The sequence below is a fragment of the Nomascus leucogenys genome, chromosome 9, assembly GCF_006542625.1.
Source record: "Nomascus leucogenys isolate Asia chromosome 9, Asia_NLE_v1, whole genome shotgun sequence".
Taxonomy (NCBI): Eukaryota; Metazoa; Chordata; class Mammalia; order Primates; family Hylobatidae; genus Nomascus; species Nomascus leucogenys.
This window is the reverse complement of record NC_044389.1, coordinates 1,768,787-1,788,586: the sequence shown is the minus strand read 5'-3', so window position 1 is coordinate 1,788,586 and position 19,800 is coordinate 1,768,787. Positions and strand designations below refer to the sequence as shown.

General features: G+C 36.6%; 1 protein-coding gene across 10 annotated transcripts in view; it reads right to left on the bottom strand.

The window, feature by feature from the left end:
- Positions 1 to 469: 469 nt before the first annotated feature.
- Positions 470 to 19,800, bottom strand: part of TRPC4 (transient receptor potential cation channel subfamily C member 4) — a 238,833-nt gene continuing 219,502 nt past the window's right edge. For 4 of the 10 annotated variants that reach the window (XM_030818500.1, XM_030818501.1, XM_030818502.1 and 1 more), the window contains 4 exons: positions 19,602 to 19,796; positions 7,670 to 7,711; positions 7,452 to 7,541; positions 470 to 6,026 (listed from right to left, as the gene is read on the bottom strand). In XM_030818500.1, the coding sequence (XP_030674360.1) occupies positions 5,304 to 6,026; positions 7,452 to 7,541; positions 7,670 to 7,711; positions 19,602 to 19,796 (1,050 nt within the window). In that variant the 3' untranslated portion in view covers positions 470 to 5,303. Of the gene's footprint in view, positions 6,027 to 7,451; positions 7,542 to 7,669; positions 7,712 to 19,586; positions 19,797 to 19,800 lie in introns of all 10 variants that reach the window. The other 6 variants (XM_012501951.2, XM_030818499.1, XM_003270296.3 and 3 more) reach the window with 6 other exon arrangements.

Here is a 19,800-nt window from a genome sequence, read left to right as displayed (position 1 = left end):
AAAGGCAGGAGAATCGCTTGAACCCAGGAGACAGAGGTTGCAGTGAGCTGAGATTGTGTCACTAGACTCCAGCCTGGGCAACAGGGAGAGACTCCGTCTCAAAAGACAAAGAAGGAAACAAACGAAACCTTGTGTTTTCTCCAATAAGTAGCTCTTCTATCATGGTTTTAAAAATAGCATGTGATAATATTTCACTAGGTAAAATAACTAGTCGAGGAATTTATTTAAATAGATTCAAATGGCTCCACTATATTTAATTATTTTAGAAAAGGTTTCTGTGACACACTGATAGATAAAACCATTTGCTAAGTTATAGGTATAGTGTGATGAAATTCTTGATAAAAATGATAACAAAACCATAACCTATATAGCTGCATGTATATTTATATATTAATACATTTGTGAAGGCAAAGGAAAAACACGGAAAAACAGCAAATTATTACCAGTGAGTCCATTAGGAGATTAGGAATCAAGGAGAGACTGCAAACTTTAATAGAGCTACATAAAATTTTTTTGAGTAATTAAAGATAGAATTTTCTACCTTTGCAATTCACATGATGGAGATTCATGAGCTGACTGAAAGAAATACAAACATTCCTGAGCAACACTGTCCAATAGAAATGTATTGCAAGGCACAAATGCAAGCCACATACGTATTTTTCAATTTTCTAGTAGCCACGTTGTAAAAGGGAAAAGAAACATCAAACTCATTTACTTAGTGTATTTTAAATCAATACTTCATAAATACTATCAGTTCAATATGTAGCCAACATAAAATATTTATGAGCTAGTTTACATTATTTTCATACTGTCCTGGAAATCTGGTGTGTGTTTCACACTTACAGCACATCCTAATTCAGACTCGTCACACTTACAAGTGATTAATAGCCGTATGAGGATAGGAGCTACCTTATTGAACGGTGCAGCTCTAGAGGAAATTAATGGTTTTGCTACTGGTGAATTTGACCTGCAGAGATGTCTTCACCGTCAGCCTAGTAACGGTGTGACTGTATCCAGGCTTGGTCCCATTGTCCCAATCTTAGTTCAACTATACATTGTCCATCTCTATCGTTTTTCAGTTGAGAAGCTTTGATATTATTTAATACATTTTATTATTACCAGTATGCATACAGGTTATCATAAAATCTACACTTTCAGTGAAAATGAACAGTGTATTTTCTGAAAACTGTAAGAAACCAGCTTTTAAAAAATTCCCTTAACACAGTTTTGTAGGAAAACAAAAGATAATAAGGTATTAATTCTGAATTTTAACTTGAATGTTTGGACAACTATATCTTCTACAAGGGCAAAGAAGAGAAAATGTTCCCCAAATAAAAAGTCAGTGGTCAAGGCATTTATAATGTGATGTCTCATCCAAATATCTAGATGAGGAGGTTTTTGTTTAAGCCCCAACTTGACCCCCAAACACCTGGGTAAATTTAGATAATTTCCATAAATTCCCTGGGCTTTACTTTCCCCAGTTATCTACAGTGAACTTACTTAACATGATTCTAAAATTTAAATTAAAAAAGGCATGTGATAACACTGTATAAATAAAATGGCTTTTCAGACATTGTAAAATCAGAATAATGGTTTTGAAGTTAAGAGGAATGCCAGTAATATTAAATTTCTAAATTCTATGGTTAGTTTTAAGTCAGAATTTCGGATAATACAAATAAAGAAAAATATATTGTAAGCATATTTATAGGGCCACAATGGATGGTTCTTACTAGGTTGAGTTTTAAGGACACTGAGCATGGAAGGCAGCTGTATACACCGTAGAAGACAGCTGAAAATACAACGCACAAGGACTAAGAATGGACAGATTTCAAAACTTGGTGGCCTCTCTTCAATAAAGAGCCGTGAGACTGGATAGTCATTTACTCGGCTAAATCCCAGAGTTATTAAGGATTATTGAATGTTAGAAGAATACATTTTTATGCCATTTTTACTTATGTTTCCTCCACCTTTGTTAGAAAATTGACTTTGCTTCTTTGAGAATAGCATGGTGAGTCTACTATCCTTGACTTTTCATCAATTTGTTTGATCACTAAAGTATTTCAAGTTGCTGTCTACATCAAGGCAAGAAAGTGAGTATGTTTTTGCATTAGTTTAATTGCCGTCCAGTGCATAGAGTAACTAATTTAAGAAAATTTGATATACAAATATTCAACTCATGAAACAGATACGTTCTGAGGATGTTATCACTTTGAAAAATTACTGATGATTTTATAAAATAATTCACCACCATTTTAAAAAATATAGCCAATTTCCTTACTGAAGTTAATATAGATTTATTTGCACAGAAATTTTAAGGAAAACCTTTATTACAAATAATGAGGTACATCTTTATAGCATACTTTCTTATAAATGGGACTTCCAAAATATAATTGTGATAAAGTGTTTTAAACTTACCTGCTAGTCTATTAAACTGAATTTTCAACACACTCCTTCACCCAACTCAGGCACAAAATTTAAGAAAAATAGATTTTTTAAGATTAAGAGAGTATGAAAAATGAGAAACATTATTTATGTAAATGAAGGTGATTTCAAACTTCTATATAGCATTTAGAAATTTCTGTGGATAGAAATATGAATAGAAATGAACACCCTGAAGTACTCACAAACCTCAAAGAAACAATATTTCTTTGCTTGCTATCCTGCTGTTTGACTTTTCTTATTTGATCCCTACTCTTCATCTTCATTAATGCTACATAATATCACTGTGTATTTAGAATAGCATTCAATTCTAGTGATATTAGCAACATCGGGTACTAATAACATCCAGCACTTTGTTCATACTCATAAACGCATCTGTCAGCAACATGTGGGGGTTGATAGAATCATCCTTTCTAGGACACTGAAAAGGAGGGTCTTACTTGCTCCAAATACATTCCTCTGTTGTTATCATGTTCCCCTATAAAATGTTAGCACCTTAACCCCTGATGTAAATAAGCTACTGGGGGAAAAAAGGTTTTGTTGCTTGTACTGTTATTGGTGTTGCTTGACGGAACAGAGACAATTTGAAATTAAATTCTGGTAAAGTATGTAAAATGGTGATGTATAGTGTCCTTACTTTGGGAAAAAAACAAAACAAAACAACAATGCACAGGAGAGGCAAAAAGAAATTAATAGAAAATATCCCAAATATTAACAATAGGCCTACAATTTCTCTACTACTGTAGGTATGATTTAGAAAAAAATGAGTATTTCAGTAGCCCCAGGATTTGCTCTGAGTCCTAATATACTTGAGATAAAGGTGTTCTTGAAACAATAAATACATTCATTTAGGCTTACGTTTCTCCAAATCAATTTGGCCCATTCCTAAATCCTCAAAAACCAGATTTAGAAGTGAACAGGGCCTTAGTGCTCCTGGCTTTTCTGAAAATTAAAATCTAATATTTCAGACTGAGTTCTGAGATCACATACTAAATATGTTTTTAAAATCTACTAACTTTAATTTAGCCCAAAGAATCAAATACAGCACATTTTATATTTTGCACATTTCTCTTGCTTTAGAAGAAGGGACCCTTATGAAGCATACCAAACTCATTCTCTCTCAAGGTATAGCACTTCAGAAGTGGCAATGGTAACCCCTGTGTATGCATATTTTATAACCTTCTCTTTTTATGTTCTGAAAGGCAGTGCAATGCAGTGGTGAAGGGAATGGCTCTGGCGGACACCATCACAGCTCCATCACGAGCTGTGTTACCTTAGCCAGTTAGTGCTGGTCTCAGTTTCATCATCTGTAAAATGGGGACAAAAACAGGAGCTACTTCAGAGGGCAGTTAAGAGCAGTGTATATATGTCAATAGGTGTATAGGAATAGAACAGAGGCTGGCATTGTTATTGCTGTTATTCCTTATTTTTGATGTTTGGTAATGAGAAACTGAGTGCCATAACATTATGCAGTTTGGGGCCAATGATAAATCATATGCAATTTCTGAAGTTCGCAGAGTAATTTTTGAAATAAAATGAACTTAGCATTTTTCTATTTATTTGAAATAAATGCTAATTTTATGTGGTGAAGAAACTTCCCGTAGTGGCTTAAACAGACACAAGCAATGTAAAATTTAAGCTTTAAGTTTCTAGTACCAATTTTATGTAAATTGCAAACACTTTCCTTGTAAGAGTTCAGTGAATTATTATAAGCTAAATTACCTTGTAAACAATAGAAAGAAAAACAAGACATAAGAATGTTTTTCCTATAGGCAAAACTGTATATCTATATCTGCTGATAAAATTAATAATGATTTTTGAGTGATTTTAATTTTAAAGAAATACGTAAAGATTACTGGTGAAAAGAGGAGACTGCTAGTTTTTTTGTATTTCTTTTGAATTGATTACAATATTGCATTGATTGAAAATACTGGAATTCAACTTTACTTAGATTTAGATTGTTAGAATAAATTCATTTTCATTTGGATATTATTAGTATGTAAACATCTTGCTTGTTTAAGATGCTTACAATATTATGGTTTATTATTTTTTTCTATAACTGAGAAATCTTGCCATATTTTTGAAATTCAGTTATTCATAAAGACTCACATTTATACTGATAAGCAGTTGAATCTGAAATAGATAATTAAAAAAAACTGGAGGGGCGAGTTTTTTTCTGACAAGATGTCGTTAAAAATCATCAGTCATCAAAATGTATTAAGACAAACACTTCTTTTACTTACTGAAAGGAAACCTTGGAACAACCTAAAACACTACAAAGTTTTTCTGAATTTGGGGAGTTTAGACATGACTCCATGAGAAGAAGACTTGTTTGCTTTAATTGTGTACAATAATTATTTACATGTCGTCAAGAAATAATTTGGAAATATTTGTGTTTTAAAGCCAAACTGTAGGACTAGGTGAAAAGTCCTTGGTGAGTAACCCTCTCTAGAGACCCTAAAAAATTATGAAAAGCTATAATACTTCAGCCACATTGGTTTTTGCATATAAAAATACCTATTTTAGGAGTCAACTACCACATGAAATACATTGCATTTATTTTAATTGAAAAAGATAGCTAAAATGTTTCTGTGGGTTATTGCAACAGTACAAGAATACAAGGTGCATTTATTTATTAACAAAAACAATTGTAAGACAAATTGTGAAAGCAAAAGCAGGCTACAAAACAAAAAGGTTTTTGATTGCCTTTGCCTTATTTAAACATGTTACAGGTTAATATGCCACAGCTGATAAACGTTATAAAGTGTGGGTTAGCATCTGCTAATACAATTTAAACATTTTCCCCCACCCAGAGCACTACGGAAAACATGTACGTGTGTGGTCAACGCTGCCTCCTTCAAGTATCACAATCTTGTGGTCACATAATCTTCGTGGGTGACTGTGTCTGGGAGGTTTAGATCATAGTCTATACTACAGTCCTCTTCTTTCGCATGTTTCTCCTTTGGTATGATAGGAACCGTGTCCTCCACCACCACCTTCTCTGACTTGAATGGACACACTCTCTTTCCCACCTGTAACCCCAGTGTGTCCGTGTTCCTTTCTCTATGGTCTACTAACACACACTGTTCACTGAGACCAGGAATGCCCAGGTCACCCCGTGAAGCTAATCCTCGGGATTCCAGTTGAATATTTCTCTCAAGTGGTCCTGCAGCCTGTTGACGAGCAACTTCTTCTGAAACAGAGAAGATTTGGTTTGCATTTTGCTCAGCAGCATTTTGTTTTGATCGTCTATGAAATAACCCAAAGTGTTTGATATCGGTCACAAAATTCACTTTTCTCTGCTTCTCCCTGGGTGGCTCCTGTGCCACCAGGGCGGAGCCATTGCTTATGTTATGTCTTTCAGAGGCAATTGCTGCTGATCTCGGATGAATGAGGGTGGTTAAATCAAAAAGGCTGAAATTCTTTTTCTTGTCCTTGCTATTACCTTCGTTATCACTCTTTTCATCTGAGTCTGCCGAATTTGAAGACTCCTTCGAGGCATTTGCAGATTGTATTTTGGAAAGTTTGCTTCCTCTTAGTAATCCCAGAACTTCAAAGCGGAAACTAGAAATGTCTTGCTTTAGTTCCTATGTAGAATTTAAAACAAAAAAATTCTGTTATGACTTAAACATTTGGAAACATCATTTTCTCCTCTCATATATGGGTCAGAAATGTTTTCACTCCTTTTTAAAAACAAGGATTCTACTCTACTGTGGTTCTATTTAGAATTCCCAGTTCTCTCACGGATACTTGATGTCATTTTGATGTCAACTAATTTCCTTACTGGAATTGGGAAGGACACTTCCTAAGGCCGATGCAAAAAGAAACATGAGTTATCTTTGCCACCAACATGCAGCTGAGTATATTGGGTTTCCCTGGGACTACAGTTTCGAAGACTTCCTCTCCAAATTATTCATCTGCTGCCAAGTTACCTCACTGTCTCTGGGGTGTATTTTATGAGACTTTTAATATTGGCACATTTTTCTGTCCAAAGGGATATCTGAAAATTAAGTGGTGCCTAATTTAAGAGTTGGTAGTTACTTGCAGTTGTTTACTGTCTTAAAGAGGACCTTCCCCCTACATCTGGGTCAGCCTCTACATCCTAGGAATTTCTTCGAATCTAACAACATTTCTTAGACTCAGCCTTTTTCCTTGTCTTTTGGGACAACTGAATTCTCAGTCTTACCCTGATGGCAGCCTTCTTGGTGGCTTCCTGCCCCAACCTATCTCCTAAAGCAACATGAATCATTTAATATTGCAATTTGAACTTTATGGCTGTGAAGAAAATCTGGGCTTCTAGCTAGTTTTCAACCTGCACTTTAAGTTTTGTAATTTCTCTATCTTCTTACCTAATTCACTACTTCATTCTCACGTTCAAGCCTGCTATTTTCTATGTTAAATATCTCCTACAGATTTCTTTTAATTTGTTTGTTTTGGCCTGTAAGATCTTATTGACCTTAATCATTCTTCCAAAACCTCTAAACACTCACTCAATAATTTTAAACTAAATTATTTTAAACATGTGATTCAAGCATATAATATTTCACACATTTTACTTATTTCCTCTTACACAATTTAAAAACTATCAAGGAGAAAGTTTATAAGTGTATTAGTTACAATTAAACTCAAACCTTAAATTCACCGCTATCAAAGTTTTTCAGAACACACGAAGTTTTTGTTGTTGTTAGTGTGTTAGTTAGTAAATGTTTCGGATTTAAAAATCAGGCTGAAATTTCAGAAACAGAAGCTCACTCTGGGATCAGGTAAGTCAGAATGCCATTAAGCACTAGGCTTTTCTCTGTATGTTTGAAAACGATTTATTTTGAGAAGAAATTTCACCACTTGCTTTTCTTTTATTTTTACAGTTCTTTAGGATTTCAGTTGAAAAATCAGAAGGCACACAGGCTTGCTGGAACACACAGCCGCATTTCCAGCTCTGATTTTAAACGTGCTCTATCTGGATCCATATTCTGCACAATCTGCCTATTCTGATGAAGATGAAAAATAGTTACCTTAAAGTTCTCTTCGGTCAGGCCTTCTTCAGTTTTAGCGTCTCTAATCATTGCAGCAACGTATCGCTTCACCAGGTTCCTCATAACTTCCTGAGGCATTTTAGAACAAGAGTATTGATACGCGATGAGTAAATAAATTTCCTCCTGAGTCAGTTCTGAAGGGGGGACTGCATTTTATTTTAATGGAAATTTCAAGACATGGTACAAGGATAACTTACTTGGTATTGGTGATGTCTCCTCAAGTTATCAGCAGCTCGCCTCTGAAAAGGAAAAGGACATTCCTTTCTGGTTATACTGTTATATCACTATTCTAAAAAATAACTTTTTAATCAATAATGTTTTTATTCTCATTTCTTCAAAGTGAGAGTTTTACTAGTCAATGCACAATGGCTAAAGAGTGCTGCACATGAATCAAAAGAATGAGTGAACAAGAGTGTATAATCTATATGACATTTGAAACACAGAATAAGTTAACAATGACAGAACTGTTGTTCTCATACAGGACATAGGATGATGGAAAATTAGTTAATTAGAGTTAATATACACACAAAATCGATGGAATGATGCTAAGAGAAAGAGATAGGACATATCAAATAAAAATTTAAAAGTCTTCATAAATATTAACATGGCAAGATTAAGAAGTTAGTTATGTACCAGGTAATCAGAAGCCTCGTTAGTCACTGAACTCTCCAATCACACACACACATATATATACATATATAATTTCAATCATATATACAGTAAGAGGAGATTCCTGTTTAAATAGATGGCTGAATTTAATGGAATAAATAAATAAAGGATTCTGTTGAAACACAGCATTTATTAACTCATTTAAAAAATTAAATGTGAGTCCCAGCTCATAGTTTGAAGGCATCAGAATGGTTTGAGAGCAGAGGTGGGGTAAGCACAGGGCAGTGATTTGGGATTGTAGAATAGACAAATGGGTTGTTTAATGATTGAAAAAAAGCCCATTATGAGTTGAGTGAAATAATAAATGACATTAAAGTTATATATTTGCAGATTCTCAAGTATTCTAAAGATATTAGAAAAAACCCTACATAATCCCAATTTTATGTATGTTGAATGAACATCAGCACTGATTCTTCAGGAAGAAGAAAAAAAGATTCCCAAAACAATATAAAATAAAAGTATCTCTATAATAAAAGAATTAATTTGGTAAATTGTGAGAAAGCAAAAGGGATGATATATCTTGGTTTTAAAATGAGGCTTTTGCTCTTGTTCCTTAATAAATAATCATAGGCTGATAAAATAGAATATTGAAAAGAGCTGTGCCTGCATCACTGTGAAGTGATAATTTAAATATTAAACAATTTAAAAGAAACTCTTTTCTTCTCTTCGGAGAAATAGAAGAAAATGCTATTTTCACTGGCCATAAGGATGCATCTGTCTTTCATGATTAGTAGTGACTTGCAGGAACAGAGGAGACAATGCTTAGGTCCCTAAAGGTCACTAATTATTGTGACTATCATTCACTTTTGCATGAGAAATACATTTTGAGAAAAACATTTAAAATAGGATTAAGCTATTAATTTAAAAACTCAGAAATTTGAAACAACACAAATGTAGAGAGCAGCTTGAGAAAGTACGGCATGGGAATTTTATAGCTGGGCCACCAGATGGAGGTGTCTGACCCATATTGAGACACAGCTCAGCTGAAACCTAAGACAAACAGCACAAACTAAAATACGAAAGTGAGTCATACATCAATTTCTTTAACATTCTCACCATAAATATTATAACAGAGATCTGATTTTCATTATTTAAGGAGCTAGAAACTCTTAATTTAATATAGAAAGAATTTCGTCTACTTAATTTTTATTGTTTTGGGATTCTATAACATTTCACTACTGTGTTTTAGAATCCTATCCTTCTAAAATCCAATAAGGAAATTTTCAACAGAGAGCAGTTAGAAGTCAGGATTTAACTTTAAATTTCTTTAACATCAAACTACAATTGAGGATGACAGAATCAGAAAATTATGGGTAATAAGTGAAAATTATCATGATACAGTTTAGAATTAAAATGAGTACAAACTGTCTTTCCTTCAGTAGAATCTTACTCATCCAAAGTCAAAAATTTTTAATACAAATATAAAAAGGTCTAAGACTACATTTTAAATGATAATTCTAGGTTAATTTTCTTGGGAAAAAACTTAAAAAATCAAAATGGCTTGTCAAAAAGAGAGAGGAACACTAAAAATGTTCACTATGGTACCTTTCAGGCATTATTCAGTTTCTATAGTCCAGGTTTAAGACTAAGTTAATGCGATTCACTGTTTTTGCCAACCAATTATATTCCACAATTATGTGGTAACACCACAAAACTATTTTTTAGTTTTATGAAATTTTGTCAGGCAATGAACTTCAACATTCTAGCTAGAAAAATAGGAATGGATGAGGTTAACTGTCTTCTGAACCTAAAACTCAAAATGAATGCAGTGCACTCACCAAATAATTAATGCTAAATTATGCAGCAGATAGAGCTCTTATCTGTTTAGTCTCTGTTTCCCTGATTAGCATGAGAGAATAGTCTGTTTAGTGATCATTACCATTATGCCCTTCCAGTTCCTACTTTCTCGGAGAAAGTGTGGTGTGAGATTAAGATTAAGATTAAGATTAAGGGGTTACACCTGGGTTTGAAGCTGACTGTGCCTAGTCAGGGAGTTTAACTCGGACACCCTCCCTCTTCCCTGATTTTTTATTTTGCAGGGCAAAGATAAACTCCATGGGTAATTTTGAAGATTAAATGAGCTAAGAGATTTATGGCATCTGTTGCTAACTAATGTTAGTTCTTGTCCTCTTTGCATTTTTTTCCTTTTTGATTAATAATGTGATTTAATAGCCTTTTAAAAATCTTGATTCTCAAAGCTTGTGCATAGTAGGACACATATTATGATTACCTCTGAGAAAGTTAAAATAATATACTTAGATTTAACTGTGTCCCTTTGCATGATTTTGATGGCAATTCACGCTTGTGGAGCATTTCCTTCAGCTAAATCATTAGATGCCTTCAGCTTTGGCAGTAGAGAGGTTTAGAGGTAGGAAACTGCATGTAAGTGACAGGGTCAGAGAACAGGTCTGGTAAATTTGGACAGATGTGACCCAGACTCTGGAGGCAGTCATCTTTGGGGGAGCCAAAAGTTTTATGAACTTTTCAGAATGACATTGAATTTTTGCTATGACCCTAATGAGACAGCCATATGTGAGCACTGATACAGAAACTCAGAGGAAAATTCAGAGGTCATAGCAAAAAGGAAGGCTGGCTAGAGGTTCCTGCCCAGCGGACCTGTGGAATGTACCTCCTACAACATGTTGCTACTGAAGAGCCACTCTGATTTGGCATCTCACTTGGTCGAGTTACAGAGCAGAGTCCCCAGGCCTGGGGATGGGAGTTCCACCTTTGCCTTTGCCTCTGGCTGAGCTCGGGGATATTTCTCTTCAGGGACTCGGGATGATTTTCATGGGTTGAGGCAAGGAGAAGCCTACTTCTAGGGAATGCAAGATATTGGGGAAACTGGTTGTCTACCTCAGATCTCAGTTTTTTCAGTATAGGAACCGTGAGTTGGGAGAAATTGTTTACACTCTTGGTGCCAGGCAGATTGAAAAGAAGGGCATCCTGCATATGGAAATATGATTCTTTTTTTTTTTTTTTTTTGAGACAGAATCTCGCTCTGTCGCCAGTCTGGAGTGCCATGATCTTGGCACACTGCAACCTCAGTCTCCCAGGTTCAAGCCATTCCCCTGCCTCAGTCTCCTGAGTAGCTAGGATTACAGGTGCATGGCACCATGCCTGGCTAACTTTTGTATTTTTAATAGAGACGGGGGTTTCACCATGTTGGTCAGGCTGGTCTCGAACTCCTGACCTTATGATCTGCCTGCCTTGATCTCTCAAAGTGCTGAGATTACAGGTGTGAGCCACAGTGCCTGGCCAGAAATATGATTCTTTTACCATGTGCTAGGAGTTTTTCATTTCTCTGTGACCCCTAGAATGGGCTTTGCCTCCTATCTGAGTCCTGGGATATTTTTGGTGATAATCCTGGCACTGTATATTTGGGTTTGGTTTTCCATGGCGGGGAGTAAAGCCGGCTTGTCTCAAGGCTCCATTTTGGAATTAGAACTCTCTTAACTTGTAGGGCTAATTTAAGGTATATTTATTAAATGACTACATGTGTATGGCAGTGGAGTGCAAGAAACCAGAGATGAATAAAGCACACTTTTGCACTTAAATGGCTTATAGTCCAAAAGGTGGATTGCCAAGATCATGAAAGACTACACATGAAGGCAAATACAAAGGAAAACACGGGAAGTGCTGTAAGTGTGTTATTTGAGTACAGGGGAGAAGGAGGTAATACTGTGCGAAGGAAAGAAGCCGTAACAGCCCTCTTTTAGAGAATGGGGTATTAGATGGGACATGAAGGAATCATAGGATTTGGACAAGGGGAGGTGCACAGGTGTTCTAGACGATTGGAATAGGATGAGCAAATAGGCTAGGGTTAGAAAGTGAGAGGCACATTATGGAGACTTCTGGCAGGATAGTTGTAAAGTCTTTGCTACTGGGAATATACAAATTAGATTGTAGTGGGAAGTTAGCATGGACTCTTAATGTAGAATTTCAGATGGCACATGAATCCAGTGGTTACTAGGCACCTGGGGATTTTGACTAGTTGAGTGACATGTGATGAAAGTGTAATTTCACTGATAGTCATCTAGCAGCAGCACCAAGTGGGAATGAGACTTCCTAGCTTCTGGTGGTGGCTGTTAATTCTTGGAGTTCTTTGGCTTGCAGGTGCCTATCTGCAGGCTCACATGGTGTTTATCTCGGGTCTCAGTCTTCACATGGCCATGTTCTTACAAGGACCCTATTCTAGTATAATCTCGCCTTAACTAAGTATGTCTGCAATGATCCTATTTCCAAATAACGTCACAATCTGCGTATAGGGGATTAGGACTTCAACCTATCTTTTTTGAAGGGGCACACAATTCAACTCATAGTATATGTACTCTTTGCAATAAACATCACAATAATTTTTGGCAATTAGTGACACCATTGAATATTATACAGTAGAACTAGCATGAATTATATTTAGGACATTCATATCCTTTTTTGTTGGGTCAAGTTCAGCTGAACTTCAAAGGGATTTGTTACCTTAAGAGAAGATATTTTTTCTTATAATTATCGCTGGAAATGACCGAGAACAGGAGAAATGAACAATTTGTGTTTAAAAGTAATATAATGAAAGCCATTTCATTCAAAAATACCTATGTGGGTATTTAGCTTTAATACCTAAGAAAATGGGTATTTAATTTTCTTTCAAGCCATTTGCATGTTAAACTTTGATAGAGTAATCTGCGTTGACTGTGTTCTCTAATTTTACTAAAAATAATAACTTAGGTAGAATTATAGCATGGTAGACCTGTGTTAGGAATAAAGGATTTCTCAGTGAATGAGCTCAAGTGTACAATATCACATAGAAATTTCTGGAACTTGTGTCCAGGCGCGGTGGTTTATGCCTGTAATTCCAGCACTTTGGGAGGTTGAGGAGGGTGGATCACGAGGTAAGGAGCTCAAGACCATCCTGGCTAACACGGTGAAACCCCGTCTCTACTAAAAATACACAAAAAAATTAGCCAGGCGTGGTGGTGGGCGCCTGTAGTCCCAGCTACTCAGGAGGCTGAGGTGGGAGAATGGCGTGAACCCTGGAGGTGGAGCCTGCAGTGAGTGGAGATTGCGCCACTGCACTCCAGCCTGGGCAATAGAGCGAGACTCCATCTCAAAAAAAAAAAAAAGAAATTTCTGGAACTTGCATTTTGTAGCTTTTTTAAAAACTAGATTGGTTGTGAGTTGTGTTTAAGACAGAAGAAATGGATTTTATGACAAATCGAGGACTTTTATTCCTTAACTGAGTGTCTAGGAAAAATATTATGGAAGAAGTGCTCCTTAAGTTGGCACTTTTCTTCGCAAACTACATCAGAAGTCACTAGACTGTGTGGAATATTCCTTGACAAGGTAGCTTTCAAGGAGAAGATGAGGGCATACCTGTTGCCACATTAGCATAATTCAGTTTGCAGGTTCCTCCTGATTTGTTAGGGCAAGACAATGGCAGTGTTCGGATCAGAGAACTCATGTTAAAGAGAAAGACCATCTAGTGAGAAACTTCTGCTGCTGCAAGGAAACTCCGGAATTTCAATAGAAGTGTCAGGTTCCTTTAGAGCAGGGAAGATTTTGCAGCTAGAAAAGAGAGGTCTCTGGAGAGTGAGCTGTGACATTTTCTCACTCTTATCTCCAGTTCTCTCCAGGTCCGCTATGTGGAATGTCACGCTCATTTCATGTAGCTAGTCCCTGCTGTCAATTTTCAGTGCTGTTTTCTCTCATTTCCACTCTGGTTTTGGTCTAGCAGTGAATTTTAAGCCCATGAATTAAGCCTTTTAGTCTTTATGCTCCTTGAATTCCTTAAGCCATGCAGCTTGCTGTGTTCTTCTCCTTTCACGAAAACTAAAAAGGCAAGGGGGCATTCCGAGATGTGATCCCCTTACAAAAAAATTGCAGTTTGGCTTCTTTGCAGATGGATCTACATATTGTTCTCTATAAACAGTCTTCCTGCACCCTTATAGCATACATCTGCTTACTGTTTTTCATGAACACATTTTCTAAGCATATCAAAATAATGCACGTGAAATGTCTGAATGTTGTATCGTCAAACCAAATATTCAGCAACTCACTCTTGAAATACCAAGAATATCAAGCAATTAATTTCTATGTATCCCCACTGAGGAAATAAAGTTTCATCAAAAGGCCCTACCAACAAATCTTGCAGCAGTAATTTAGGAATCCGGAGACAGTCACGGATGAAAACTGTCACATCTGTAACATTTGTCATTAGGCCTACTGAGTGTCTTAAACATTAGGGAGCAATACACTTTGACAAACTGACACTATAAATGAAGTCTGAGAGGCATGTACTATGAGCATTTTTTCTTTAGTGATGATAGCTGTTGCTAATCTATTCACAGCTTCTAATTCATTTGCAGTGACTTAACTGGGCATATTTCTGGGGCAACTAGTCAGGCTCGAATATTCCATCTGTATCTCAGGGCTGAGTGATGCTCAGAGTGACCTTCCAGAGACTATCCTGCCTCCTGTTCTTCTCACCATGTGCTTGAGAGAAAACCAAAAGGTGGAAAACATAAAACTAAGGAAGTTAAAAACATTTTTTATGATTTTATCAAAAGAACTAGTATTTTTTTTTTGTTTGGTATACTAACATATAAATGTAAACATTTCATTTAGAAACCGAGTCTGTGGCATTAAATATGTTTCATATTAGTTAAATGCTTTGGGGAAGTTTTGTATTATAATAGCACCTTCGTACTTGAATTAAATGGATCGGGACTTTTTGAGCAACAGCATGAAGCCTGGCTTCGTTTTAGCTTAAAAAGCTCAGATCTACTATGTACTCACACGAATTAAAGATTAAAAAACTTCAAAGAAGATTGTGGTAGATACCAATGCTGTCTTGTACAGAAATGTCTAGTTAAAGTTGTAAACTGGAAATGCTTGTTAAAATGGAGACTCCTGACAATTCTTGTATGCTCAAATATTTGAGAACAAATGCTTTAATGACAAGAAGGGTATTTGCTGATAAAATGAGGTTAAACAAAACAATTGACAAGAAGCAATGTCAAAAACACAGGTTAAGAGTGTGCTTCTTATTTGGGTAGGCTGCCTTTTTCGTAGCATTTTTATAATAGCCCAGAGACGAAGCATCTCTCAATAATGGGTTTGCTTTCTATCACAAATGTTGTACTCAGTAATACAGCATTTCTGCTTCATTTATGCTTTCTCCCATAAAGCAGTCAAGTGAAAGATTAATTTACCTGGAACTCCCAATCACCCATTAAATGAAGTCCAGAGTTACAAAGAATACAAGTTAATGAGTTTTCAGAGCTAGTTGTATCAGTATTACTGGGAAGCCATAAATAGCACGATAAGATCATCGATAATGGGCTCCTAGAGAGTGGCCAGTGTAGCAACCCTGAATAGTACTGGTTTCCCAGGCATTTCCTGGGAACGTGAATGGAATGAGCACCAGGGTGACGTTTACGCAAAGGCTGGGTGATGAGTGTCAGTAAGTGAACTACAAATGGGAAGGTTACAGAAAAATACTTCAAAGAATGAAGTCACTTCCAGTGTAGCTTTAATTTTCTGCTTCAAAAATGCAGCATAAAGATAAGCAGGTTGAGGATAAGGGCAGAAGGAAACCAGCCTGGTAAACAAGGGATTTGGGACACAGGAGTCTAAGAGGCAGCTGAAAACAACGATAGGATCTGCAGAGGCTGCTGAGAAAAATCAAAAGGCACAACAGGGAAGGTATTGCTGCATGTTCACCAGACTTCTCAGGGAAATAAGAGAGGGTAATGGAAAGCAGTTTGAACTGGGAAACAATGGAAGACCCAGCATTTTTCCCCTGCTCTGTCTCTAAGAGAGCATGAGACAATGGGCAAAGTAAACAGGTTCTCTTTTAAAAGAAATGGTTGAGCTAAATGATACCTAAGATCCCTTTGGGGTATAATGGTATATTCTAAGCCATGTGCTAGTTTCACAAAGTGACTGTCACTGTTGCTTAAATGTCACCTTTTAATTAATAGTTGTTTGTGTATCCCACTGTCTTTGTATGTCCACACAATAAACTATCAGGAGGTTTAACCAAGTTGAAATAAATTCACAGAAAAATTAATTACTTTTGATATTATTTTCTCAGTTAACCCCTCTTTTAATAATACAACCATCTTAATTTATATCTCATTTATCTTATACATTTATTTATTTATTTTATTTTATTTTTTTATTTATTGAGACGGAGTCTCTCTCTGTCACCAGGCTGGAGTGCAGTGGTGTGATCTCGGCTCACTGCAACCTCTGCCTCCTGGGTTCAAGCGATTCTTCTTCCTCAGCCTCCTGAGTAGCTGGGACTACAGGCATGCATCACCACGCCCAGCTAATTTTTGTATTTTTGGTAGAGACGGGTTTTCACCATGTCGGCCAGGATGGTCTCTATCTCTTGACCTTGTGATCCACCCACCTAGGCCTCCCAAAGTGCTGGGATTACAGGTGTGAGCTGCCGCGCCCAGCCTTTCTTATACTTTTATAAGCAAGAACTTCTTTACAAATTAAACCTATCATTTATTTTCATATAAACAAAAAATGTATAAAGCTCAACTAAGAGTAGACATCTGAAAACAATATGTCCTTTTCATTTTGGAAATGCAGTATGGAGAAAGAGTAAATTTACACAGCATTGATGTTGATTGGGCTGGTGCTTGCCCAAGGCTCTAGATTGGTGGAAAAGAGAGACATAACTCAGAATATTTTTCAGTTTGGCATAAATTCTCAAAGCATCCAAATAGCCATTGTTGAATGTTAGTAAAATATTAATGGTTAAAAAAAAAGGAATGGTTTGAGATTCTGATTAGTTTCAAATTATCTTGCTGTGCATCAGCTTGGAACAAAAAATCCAAATATAGAGATAGATACGTAAAAGAAATGTGTGGGTTCCTTTTGAGACCAGTAATATATAGCAAATAAAACTGTTTAACTCTGAGAATGAATCACTACTTTAATAGAAAAGCCAATTGACTGAGAGCTCCTCTTTGCTTCTAAAAAATGATGGCAACATAACCCTACCCATGAGTCAACAGTGAGAGGATAGGAGGCAGGGTTGGAAGTCAAGTTTTTGGTCTGGTTCTCCATTCTTTTTGTTGGCAGTACAGATGGAGCTCTTAAAACATCAGAGCAGGACCCTGTGTTTTGTTACAAGTTTCCTGTTATCTTAAAAACCAAGATTCTGTCTGCCATGGCCTAAAATTAAAATATGAAATACATATTTCTTTGGTGAGTAGGTATTTTTTTTTGGCCCAAAAGCTCTTTTTAAATCAAAATACTCTTATGAAAGGTGGCGTATTATTACAGCATTAATCATCACTATCTTATCAGAGATCAATTAAAAAATGCTTATAAATTTAAAAATGAGATGGTACAAAAGGATAAGTATATTTGATCCGGAAAGGAGTAAGCTGGAGTCTGGCTTCCCTGAAATCTTGTCCTGTTTGCCTCAAGGGAAGCATTAATTATTTCTTGCATTTTTCCCATAACCTCTTGCATGTGACTGTATTATAATGTTAAATATACTACATAACATATCTGTTTTTATTTCTGTATCTCTCTCATTACAATTGGTGCCCTCAAAGATGGAATCCACGCCTTTGTACCTCTTCCCATTCCTCAAATTCTAGTTCAGTTACGGCAAGGGGGACACATGCAGTAATTGCTTATTAAATCTAAGCTATTGGCCAGGTGCTGCGGCTCACGCCTGTAATCCCAGCACTTTGGGAGGCCGAGGGGGGCGGATTACGAGATCAGGAGATCGAGGCCATCCTGGCTAACACGGTGAAACCCCGTCTCTACTAAAAATACAAAAAATTAGCCTGGCATGGTGGCGGGCTCCTGCAGTCCCAGCTACGCGGGAGGCTGAGGCAGGAGAATGGCATGAACCTGGGAGATAGAGCTTGCAGTGAGCCGAGATCACACCACTGCACTCCAGCCTGGGTGACAGAGCAAGACTCCGTCTAAAAAAAAAAAAAACAAAAAACTAAGCTATTACATTTATTCTAAAACTTTTAACACAAAAGTCAAATATCTGGAGTAAAACAATTTCAGTCCCTTCTAAGGTCAGTGATAAAGTTCATCAATTAGTATGAGGATGGCAGGAAAAGGCTTTGTCATAATCTGACTTTGGTTTCTAAGGTCAGATATGTTCCCAAACTGTAGTCCCCCAAATCTATGGGTAATAGTTTATGGGAAAGAGTATAACTGCATCTCCTAATCACCTCTTTGTAACATTTACTTGCCAGTCAGTTTCTCTTTGGAATTAGAGTTTTAACTGAGATGAGAGGAAAATCAGCGCCACTGTCAGTAGGAGAAAGCACCATTTGGTGTTGACGACAATGCCCAGTGGGCAATGAAGTTAGAGAGTGGGAAGGATCTCTTAGGACATAGCAGTCACAAGCCATGTAAAATAAAATGGAAAACAAAGTAGTTTTTTTATTTTTAATTAATCTCTAATATTACTTGGTAATCCTAATATAACAACATTTTAAAATATTTCCAAAGCAATTTTACTGAGAAGATCCAAGTGACTAATGAATATCAGTGTTAATTCCCAAAACATTACTATGGATCTTTCAAAATTAGAACACAGAGTGAGGAAGGCATGAAGAATGATTTGTCTTATGTCAATGGTATGGCTGGACCAAAAACTTCACGTGATGTATCTTCTGCTGGAATTGCTTGAAACCTTGATTTCCAAAATGATGAAAGGGAAATATCATTTTCCAGTTTGCCAGGAGCACGGCTCTGAGTGGTCCCCGCCCCCCCTTTCTTTCTCTCTCTTCTCTCTCTCTCTCTCTCTCTCTCTCTATATATATATATATATATATATACATATATATATATATTTAGATGCCTAAATTCTTGGCATCTAATATGATAGGGAGTAGATGCAACATGTTGAGTAATTACACATATTCTGGAATCACAGTTGACAGTTGGCACAGCATATTTAAGTTATAATATTCAGTCAATCATTTAATTGAGAATTCTTATCAAGCATAAAATGCTTTGTGCAGGGACCTATGCTAGGCATGAGGAATTTGAGGTTGCCACAACACACGCCCTGCCCTCATGGAGCATACAATCCAGAGGGGGAAACAGACAATGAGGAAGAAATGCTACAAATAATCTGCTGTCACATTCTGAAAAGACCTAGAAGTCAAGGTACTAAGACGGAGTATGCTAGTTCCCCAGCCTTGACTAGCAGAACTCAAGCAGGGCTGTGTGAAGAGCGGGACTTCTATTAAAATAGTAGTGACTGCCCTCGATGCAGGAAATTCACTTGTGAAGAAATCCTAGTTAATCAGACACTGCCTTAGTCATGGGAGATGTGCTATAAATGTTCACGACATGCAATCAGTAAGAACAAAAAGGCTAAAGACCTGAACACGTACAATAAAGAATACAAATGTATTCAAATACATAATTTAAAAAAAGAGTAATACTAACATGCTGTGTTCTTACCCCTATTGTTCCAAAACTTTCTGGCTTTCTTCTCATCTTTTTCTTGCACAAGTGTGTCCAGATCCATTTGATCAGGTACCAGAGAGACTTGGGGCTCGGGATGACATTGAAGGGAGTAGGCAGAGTACCTCCTTCTTCAAAATAACTCATCCAAAGCTTTGTTCGTGCAAATTTCCATTCTATATCTGCATGGTCCTGA